General features: G+C 46.7%; 1 protein-coding gene across 1 annotated transcript in view; it reads left to right on the top strand.

Moving 5' to 3' along the window:
* LOC105507954 (chromosome unknown open reading frame, human C20orf85) overlaps positions 1-9761 on the top strand; it is a 10634-nt gene extending 873 nt beyond the window's left edge. Inside the window, exons 2-4 of the mRNA XM_011936674.1 lie at positions 1869-1950; positions 4055-4156; positions 9274-9761. Of these exons, the coding sequence (XP_011792064.1) occupies positions 1869-1950; positions 4055-4156; positions 9274-9435 (346 nt within the window). The 3' untranslated portion in view covers positions 9436-9761. The remainder of the gene's footprint in view (positions 1-1868; positions 1951-4054; positions 4157-9273) is intronic.
* The last annotated feature ends 227 nt before the right edge of the window (positions 9762-9988 follow it).

Here is a 9988-nt window from a genome sequence, read left to right as displayed (position 1 = left end):
AAAAAAAAAAAAAAAAAAGAAAGCAAAAATCCTAATATTTGTTCAATTTGAATGAAATACTTGAAAATTCCCTGATTTTCCTGGGTTTTTAAGTAATATATTTTAACTTTAAAGATAGATCCATTTTCTAAAAGATGTATGTCTAGCAGACATTTGTCATGGATATTTTAATTGGCATGTTATCTGCTACGTATTATTGCATCTCTTTGAAGGTTTAACTCATATGGGAAGTTGCTGATTTAGATGCAAGTGAGTAAGTTGTAGTAACAACAAAATATACGTGTTTACCTTCTAAACTTCAGTTATCCTATTTACCCTCTATAATTTTTACCGTTTCCTTGTAAAACCTATATTAGTCACTTCGTATGTGTCTTTCAATTGCTTTCACTTCATAAATTTATTTTATGGAAAACTTTATATCATTCTCATAAATAGAAAAACTTTATCATTTGGCATAAAATGCACACCTATTTTTTATAAAATCTTTATCCAAGCATCCCAATAGGAGATGCTACCACAGTGAATCTGTTTCCTCTGTCTGAAATGCCCCTTCCTCTCTTCTTCACCGGACAAACTTCCGCTCATCTTCCAAGACCCAAATCTAAATGGCCCCTCCCCTTTCAACAAGGCCCGTGATTATTGAACACTTCAATTGTAACTGGTCCAAATGGGGTTAAACTGTAAGTGTAAATTGCACAACAAATTACAAAGATTTATTTTTAAGAAAAAGATTATTTAAATGACTGTCAGTTGGGTGCCGTGGCTCACACCTATAATCCCAGCACTTTGGGAGGCCGAGGCAGGGGGATCACCTGAGGTCAGGAGTTGAAGACCAGGCTGGCCAACATGGCAAAAGCCCATCTCTACTAAAAATACAAAATTATGCAGGCATGGTGGTGCATACCTGTAATCCCAGCTACTCAGGAGGCTGAGGCAGGAGAATTGCTTGAACCTGGGAGGCAGAGGGTGCAGTGAGTCCTGATCACGCCATTGCACTCCAGCCTGGGCAAAAAAAGGCGAAACTCCATCAAAAAAAAAGACTGTCACCTGTTTATTCTTATGTTCTTTTTGGTTAATAGAACATTTAAAATTGTTTATGCAGCTCATATTTGTGGCTTATGTTACATCTTGATTGAAATAGACTCTGCCTTAGTGCTCATGCCCAGGGCAAAGAGTTGACCAGGGCCTCCAAAACTGTGGGGTGGGGATAGCTGATATTGAATAGAAGAATATCGAATATTCTGTTTCTTCCAAAATAGAAGAAACTAGAAAACCCAAAATGGCTCAGTGTTTAATTCAATGTTCGCAAAATGTGGCACGTAAGCTTGTCAACTGCAATGCCACTCAGCTCGTGGGTAGTTAGATATGAACGACATTAGCATGGAGCAAAAGCAAGGCCAGAGCAGGGTGGGAAAGTGAGGCACTTGGGTTGCAATATTTAGGGAATGCTCCATGTCAAGGTTATGCAGATGCTGTCTCTGCACTTGCAGGAAGCAGGGAGTGAACACCTCCTTTACTTTTGCACCTCCTTAAATTTCAAGTCATAAGGGCCTCCAAAATAAGAGGTCTGGTACCTAGAAACCTCCTCAGGCAGAATCGACCCCAGACCGGCCCTTACCTGGCATACCCTCCCAGCCATAACAGCCAACCAGCATCTCTCTTTCGTCAGCCGTGTGTCTCCCTTGCTGGTGGGACCCTTGCTGGTGGGAGGTGCTCAGTGTCAGAGGTTCTCACACTCTCTGGCTCCTTACTCCATTCCTAGTGCAGAACCACTATCCAGTCAATGTTCGTAGAGAGTGGAAATGTCCCCCACAGAACCCTTGAACCTTTTTCCATGTTGCCCAGCACTCAGAAATTTTCTTTTTTAGGAAATACCGTCTGAAGGCTGAATCGGAAGCACGGCAGAACTGGCCCCAGAACTGGGGGTTTTTAACAACCCCTTTTGAGGAGGTAAACATTTTATGAGCCCCGAGGTTATAGAATCAATCATTTCAAAGAATGAATGATTACAAAGTCTATAATTTGCAGGAATAAAATTAAAGAGCATGTTGTAGGCAAAGATCGCTAACTCCGAAACCAGAAGCTTCCTACCTTTCATAGATTCCTGGGCACTGACCACAGGCCAGGCATGTTCTAGGTGCTTCAGCAGAACCAGATCATCAAATCTGGACAAGAACTCTGGTGCAGAGACAGGTGCTGTTTTTTTTTTGTTTGTTTGTTTGTTTTTTTGAGATGGAGTCTCGCTCTGTCACCTGGGCTGGAGTGCAGTGGCTGGATCTCAGCTCACTGCAAGCTCCGCCTCCCGGGTTTACGCCATTCTCCTGCCTCAGCCTCCTGAGTAGCTGGGACCACAGGCGCCCGCCACCTCGCCCGGCTAGCTTTTTGTATTTTTAGTAGAGACGGGGTTTCACTGTGTTAGCCAGGATGGTCTCGATCTCCTGACCTCATGATCTGCCCGTCTCGGCCTCCCAAAGTGCTGGGATTATAGGCTTGAGCCACCGCGCCCGGCCCACAGGTGCTGTTTTATGCCCATTTACAAATTAGGAAATTGAGCTCCAAGACCTGCAAAGTCACACAACTGATAAGGACCACACTCAGGTGAGAAGCGGGTAGGTCTGATGCCACGGCCACCTGACCTCAGACTTCCCATCTGTAAAGGGGGATGAGAGTCCTCACCTGCCTAACTGAGCAACTGCGAGGTGCAGATACAAGAAGGCCATGGACACCTCGCCCAGCCTCGAAGCCAAGTGACATACAAGGGATTCTTGGGAAAATGCTGTTAGTATTCCCTAAAAATCACAAATCTGGAAGTCTACAGGGACCAGCTAGGTGACAGAAACAGGAGACAAGGCCAAGCATAATTAATCAGAAGGTGGGGAGACTCAGGCAAAGAGGCCACTGGTCCTGTCCAAAGAGGCAGCCAGCATGAGCCCAGACAAGTGCAGCCATATGGGAAGGCCAACTGCATGTTCCCGTCACTCAAGAGAGCCCAGAAAGCCAGATGTTTACATGAATCTTCTGAGTCTAGAAATGAAATGCTGCTGTGGGTTCCAGCGGGGTGGTGGCCACCAATCTGCAACCTCTCAAACTTCAGGACAGAACACAAGAGATGCAGAATTAATTAAAACACCGCATCATTCAAAGCATCCACGATTCACAGCAGTGTTAACCCCATTTGTAATTCATTCCACCCGACTAGCTTTGAAATTATGCTGTTCTTAATGAGGTTGTTTTTAATTCTTGGAAGGTACCACAATTTGAAATTTTATGCATAGAATGAGTTCTTATTAATATAATATGCATAAAGAGTCTATACTAATATTCTTTATATGTAATTAAATTGGGTTTTCAAAAAACTTGACATTGCTTTAAAATTTAAAAGGGGGAGTGGAGGCTCTCCTCTAATATGTTAAAGTTTGGTCCTGAAAACTTTTTGGCATTTTTTGTTTGTTTGTTGTTGTTTGAGACAGAGTCTGGATCTGTCACCCAGGCTGGAGTGCAGTGGTGTGATCTCAGCTCACTGCAGCATCCACCTCCAGGCTCAAGCCAATCTGTCACCTTGGTCTCCCAAATAGCTGGGGCCACAGGCACACGCCACCACGCCCAGCTAATTTTTGTATTTTTTGTAGAGATGGGGTCTTGCTAAGTTGCTTAGGCTGGTCTTGAACTCCTGAGCTTAAGCGATCCTCCCACCTCTGCCTCCCAAAGTGTTGGGATTACAGGCATTAGCCACTACACTCAACCCTTTTTGGCATTTAAAAACTTGAATCCGTAAATGGTAACATTTTCTCAAATTCCCCCACAGGGGATGTAAATCAGGAGGCTGCAGTGAGCAGCAGGAGGGGTCGGAGATGGGTCTCAGCTTTGGGTACAGCAGACCTGCATTGAGGTTCCCCCCCTACTTTCCTAACGGTGTAACTAAGACAAGCCTCTGCCTCCCGTTTCCATGCCCCACTTCCGTGTCTGTAACATGTGCTTTCTAGGGGAAGCAATGGGGAGGACACTTCCCCCAGCTTCATCCCGAGGCTTCCCATCTCTGGGGATTCTGTTTCAGTTGATCAAGTGTGAAGAAGATCTCCCCACCCCAAAGCCCAAAATCGAGCTTCCTGAGCGTTTCCACATCCGGCCGGTGACCCCAGTGGAGAAGTACATCAAGGTTTGAAACGTTGTTTTTAAATACTCATTTTCCTAAGTAAGAAATAAGCCCCAAGGGAAACCGATGGCTCCAGATGTGCAAAGCCAGTGTTGAAGGTAAGAGCACAGCAGTGCCAGGTGCAGAGCCCAGATCCACGCCCTTCCCAAACCCAGCCATGGGAAATATTCCAGGCTGAAGTCTACACGTGCGAGTGCCATGACCTTCTGCTCTGCAGAAGCAGAGAGAAGGCAGGAAAATGGGGTCTTCATGCATTATTTCAGCAAACATTTCCAGGGGGTGGGCAGGAAGGCAGGGCAGGTCCAGGTGGGGGCTCTAGAATCAGACCACCCGATCCCTGTGCTGTTAGGCTGCTCACCTCCTGTGTGATCTTGGGCAAGTGGCTTGACCTCTCTGTGTCTCCCCTGCCTCTCTTATACAATGGAGGTTAATGAAGTACCTACTTCAGGGAGTTCAGTGGGGTGCCCCGCATGTTTAGAGAGTGCCGATGACAGTCAGCTATTACTAAGGTGCAAGAGCTTGGCTGGGAAAACAGTAATGAACAAGGAGAGAAGACCCCAGCCCACATGTCTGGGTCTAGAGAACCAACATTAACCAAGAAAATCAACACCATTTGGATATGCTGTGCTAGCACCATGGAGGAAACAGGCCGGTGTTATGTCACAGGATAAGAGAGGGCGAGGTTGTCAGGGAAGGTCCTGTTTGAGCTGAGGACTGACGGATGACCAGGCACCCGCCCCGTGGGCACAGGGAACAGCATGTACGAAAGCCCTGAGGCAGAACACAGGCTGCTATGTTTCAGGAACAGCAAGGCAAGGGTGAGGTGGTGGGAGCTTGGGTGGAGGGTGGGGACAGGAGGAGAAGGTGTGGGCAGAGAAAGGATATGAAGGGATGGGAAGAAATATGAAGGGAGAAGTGGGCAGGCTAGAAGAAGGATTGCAGTTGGAGTCCAATTTAGAGCAGAAGCCACTGGAGGGTTGTAAGCAGGACCGTGGAAGGGTGAGACCTGCCTATTGAAAAGATGGCTCCGGTTGCTAAGTGGAGAAAAGATTGTGGGGAGAGGGACAGGAGTGACCGGGCAAACCCAGAGAAGAGAGGTCTTAGACGATGCTCTCACCTGAAGCCTGCACCGTGGCGGACATGGCTCAGATCCCTCTAGAGACTGTTGAGCTCCATATGTCTCAAGGGTCTGTCATTTTGGTCGGGGGTTCTACCCTCTGGCCAGCTATGGAGAAGGTGGTTCTGCATGCTGACGGGGAGAGCAGATGAAAACCCAAGATGAAGGCCGCAGGGCAAGGGGAGTTCAGCTGCAGCCCTTTGCCTGGCATGCTCGTGGTCTGATGGGGTAGCTGGCAAGCAGTGAGCGTTTGGTGGGTAAGCATCTGTGAGCGCCAATGAATGAATGAATGAATGTGCTCCACTGAGTTACGCGGACAGTTTTTCCCCCAAATAGAAAGCAATATAGAGCCACTGCTAAAAACCATTTAGAAATATAGCAAAATATAAGATAATTAAAACTCCCATATAGATTCTTACCCATGATTAACGTTTTGGGGGTGCTCCTTCCAGAGGTTTTCCTACACGTCCCTCGACCTGTAAGAGTAACCACCTCACCAGCTCAAGCTCTTGTTGTTATCTCTTAGCCGCTCACCGTGCTGACCGCTTCACATGGGCTGTCTCATCTTATTTCTGCTGCAGCCCCTGATACTATCATCCTCAAACCCATTGTGCAGATGGGAAAACTGAAGCTAAAAAAAGCTGAATTCCTTTCCCCGGCCACACAGCAAGTGTGTCTGATTCCAGAGCCCTGCTTTTAAATGTTACCCTCAAATATTCCTCAAATGTATGTCCATGTATATGTATATACACACACTTGTGCACACACACACATATACTTCTTAGGTATATGTTTACAAATCAAACTACACAGGCTGCTTTGTAATCTCATTTTTCCACTTAACAACATACCCTGGACATCTTTCCATGCAGTTAAAAGAAAGCACTCTAAAACACTATTATATTAATGGCTGCGTTTTTCTCACTGTGTGGATCTGTCATCATTTATTTAATCGTCCCCCTGTCCCTGGCCATCGAGGTTGTATCCGGCACGAGATCTGGGAGAATAATCCTGCAAGGAACACCCTTGTAGACACAGCAATTTGCTCTGGGTCTGTCATTTTCTTGGAATTAGTGCCTACAAAGGTGACTGTTCAGATGAAATGCACCCATTTAGGGAGCTCGCTCTCCTGTGGCTCACACCTATAATCCCAACACTTTGGGAGGCCAATGCAGGTGGATCACCTGAGGTCAGGAGTTTGAGACCAACCTGGCCAACATGGTGAAACCCCGTCTCTACTAAAAATAGAACACTGGGCTGACCAGAGAACAGAAGAAGAGAGACTGGGATGTAGGTCGGACATTTTTCCAGAGCTGGGCTTTAATTCTGCCAACTCCCTGCCTCCACCTCCATCCCAAGAATACGGTGGCATGGGATCTGCTTAGTGTCTATAGTGTCCCTCAGCCACACGCTGTCCCCACAGATCCCTGGCCTGCCCATGAGGCTGGACTTTCCCTGGGCCTGCTCTGCACAACCACAGTTATTCTCTTTCCAAAGAAAGTGCCCCCACCTAGATACCAGAGAGGTGCCCCTCCTGGAGAATGGGAAGCAGGGAGGAACCATTCAGGCACCAGAACAAACCGAAACATGGTTTTTTCCTGTGAGAGACTCCTGTCTAGGAGCAAGGGCCAGCTGTTAAAGCCACACTCACCAGACAGAGCCTGTGGGGTGGCAGGGGTAAGGAAAAGAACTTTGATTCAGGTGAGAAAGGTCCCCAGCCTCTGCTTCCCTCCAAACTTCCTTTCTTGCCCAAGAAATGGTAATGGTGGCCGGGCGCAGTGGCTCACACCTGTAATCCCAGCACTTTGGGAGGCCAAGGCAGGTGGATCATGAGGTCAGGAGATCGAGACCATCCTGGCTAACATGGTGAAACCCCGTCTCTCTAAAAATACAAAATATTAGCCGGGCATGGTGGCGGGTGCCTGTTGTCCCAGCTGCTTGGGAGGCTGAAGCAAGAGAATGGCGTGAACCCAGGAGGCGGAGCTTGCAGTGAGCTGAGATCACGCCACTGCACTCCAGCCTGGGCAACAGAGCAAGACTTCATCTCAGACAAAAATAAAAGGTAACTGGTTTCCTTCTTCCACCTTTCTTCCACCTTCCCATCCTCTCATTGGTGACCAGAGTCTTTAAAAACATATTTATTTTTAACAGGTAACCTTGATACCTAAAAGGCCATCCGATGAGATGCCTCCTTCCCTCTGGACCCCTGGAGCCACTGTCACCCATTTGGCACGCACTCTTGCATAGACAAGGACATCCATGGGCCTCTGCCCTCATTTTCTTATTACACAGTTTGTCCCGCACTTTGAATAGTTTCGTGCACCTCTTTTCTCTTAGAAGTTTATCTCATCCTTCTAAACCATTGCATGACACACCACGGTGTGGATGGGCCATAGTGAATGAGCCTCCATGGGTGGATATGCAGCTTATGTCCAATCGTTTGCTATTACAAACAGCTCCACAAGGCATCCCTTGCACCACCATGGGTGTGTACATGTGTAGCTATCAGGATATTTTAGAATGAATGCCTCAGGATAGATTGTTGGGTCAAAGGGTGCTTGCATCTGCACTTTCAAAAGATAATTGCCAGGCTGGGCGTGGTGGCTCACACCTATAATCCCAACACTTTGGGAGGCCGATGCAGGTGGATCACCTGAGGTCAGGAGTTTGAGACCAACCTGGCCAACATGGTGAAACCCCGTCTCTACTAAAAATATAAAAATTACCTGGGCACGATGACACATGCCTGTAATCGCAGCTACTCAGGAGGCTGAGGCAGGAGAATCACTTGAACCCAGGAGGCAGAGGTTGCAGTGAACTGAGATCGTGCCATTGCACTCTAGCCTGGGTGACAGAGGCAGACTCCGCCTCAAAAAAGAAAAAAATAGATAATTGCCATATCGCCCTTACTCCTATAATGCCCTTGTTAACAGTGGTGTTTTCATCTTTTTGCCCCTCTGCTGGGTGAAACATGATGTCTCACAGTGGATTTCAACTGCATTTCTTTTACAAGTTAGATAAAGACTTGGAAGTTAGTCTGTGTGCTCCCAAAGGCCTGGCTGGACAAACAGAATTGAGAGCTGCTTCCCTTCTGAACAATTCTGCTCGTAGCTGGTTCAAAGAAGCTTCTGGCATTCATTGATGACCCACCCTACATGTAGCCTTGCAGGAGACTAATTTTAGGAGTTCATCAAGAGCATATGTTAAGGGTCTTCATCCACAGCAGCAGCCAGCCCACTTGGGACCATCCCTTCCTGCCGCCACCTCACCGGCAGGTTCCATTAGTAAAAGTGAACTCATAACCCCAAGCATAGTAAACCTCTTTATCTCAGTTCTTCTGCTAGAACAAATGTCCCGCACTGTTGCCTTTGTTCAAATCCCCTTATAAGAGCAGAACAGATTGTTTCAAAAGAAGGTGAAAACCTGCCTAAACATTTACCCTCATTTTCCAAAAATGTCAAATCTGTCCAAGGAATTGATAAATGAAGTTGTGTTTTTTCATTCCAGATAGAAGCCCATTTTACTTTTGGTTTTTAAAATTAAATTCAATTGCTTTTCATTCCTGTGATCTCTACGGTTTGGAGTGTGTGTGTTTATACAGACGCATATCGTAGAGCCTTCGCATCAAAACAGAGTGATGTACACCTGCCACAATGCCATCTGACAATAGTGCCATATATTTTATAAAAGGCAATGAGAACTGTAGTACTTGATATTTCTGCATATTTTTTTTTTGCTTTCTCACCAAATAAAAATTATTTTGCTGGAGGTCATGAATTAAATATGTTAGACATTACACGATAAAGAAATGTGTTTGATGTTCATCACTTCCAGGAAAGATGGGAGCCTCTGAGTCCAGCCTGTTGGAATGTGCTTGTTTTCAGTACACATCAGGGAGGCTGGCTTTTCTTTCTGTCTTTTCCACCCCGCCTCACATGCCGATGCTGGACGCCTCATGTCTCTGTGGCCCAAAGTCACTAAATCCCCTGCATTTCCATTCCAGGTCCTTCCATCCCCCCCAGTCCCACAGACCACCCAGGGCTTCATCGGCTGGAGATCTGCAGTGCCAGGCCTGAACAAGTGCCTAGAGCTCGACGATGAGATCAGAAGCTGCAAAGGTGCTTTTGCGCGAGAGCTGTGCTGGCCCAAGCAGGGCGTGCACTGAATCCAGGCGGAGCTTATGCCCAGGGGTGGTGCATGTCGGTTGCCAGGCACCCAGGGCCATGCCAGGCAAAGGAAGAGCTCCCCTGAATCCTGAGGACACAGTCCCCTGCGTACTTGCCCATGGGATGTTGCACAGAACACAAAGTGTGCCTTAGACATTCTTAACTCATCAGCGTCTCCCTTCCAGAATGTCCACGTCCACACCCATTCTTGGCTGATGTAAGAATAAGGCTTCTCTCATTTGTTTTTGATACCTTGGGAATTTCTGCGCAGGGCTTTAAAAAAAAATAAGTGATTCAACTTTAAAAATATTTGTCTAGGTCCTTCCATGTAGCTTTCCATTGCACCTATCACCATCCTTATTTATCACAAACTTGTTGATCAGGTGTTTCTCTATCCAGATATCCCTGGGCCGGTTTTTCAGGAAGAATAAAACACTTGGAGAATCCCTTGGCTCTCCTTGCTCAAGAGATTTGCAATTATTTAACAGCGTTAAAGGCAGAAATGAGCCCAAGATTTGCCACTGGGCCTAGATTCACAGGAGAAAACGGGCT

This window comes from Colobus angolensis, unplaced genomic scaffold, assembly GCF_000951035.1.
Source record: "Colobus angolensis palliatus isolate OR3802 unplaced genomic scaffold, Cang.pa_1.0 Scaffold156, whole genome shotgun sequence".
In the NCBI taxonomy this organism is placed as follows: domain Eukaryota; kingdom Metazoa; phylum Chordata; class Mammalia; order Primates; family Cercopithecidae; genus Colobus; species Colobus angolensis.
Note: the sequence above shows the minus strand (reverse complement) of the source record. Positions and strands in the feature narration are given on the sequence as shown.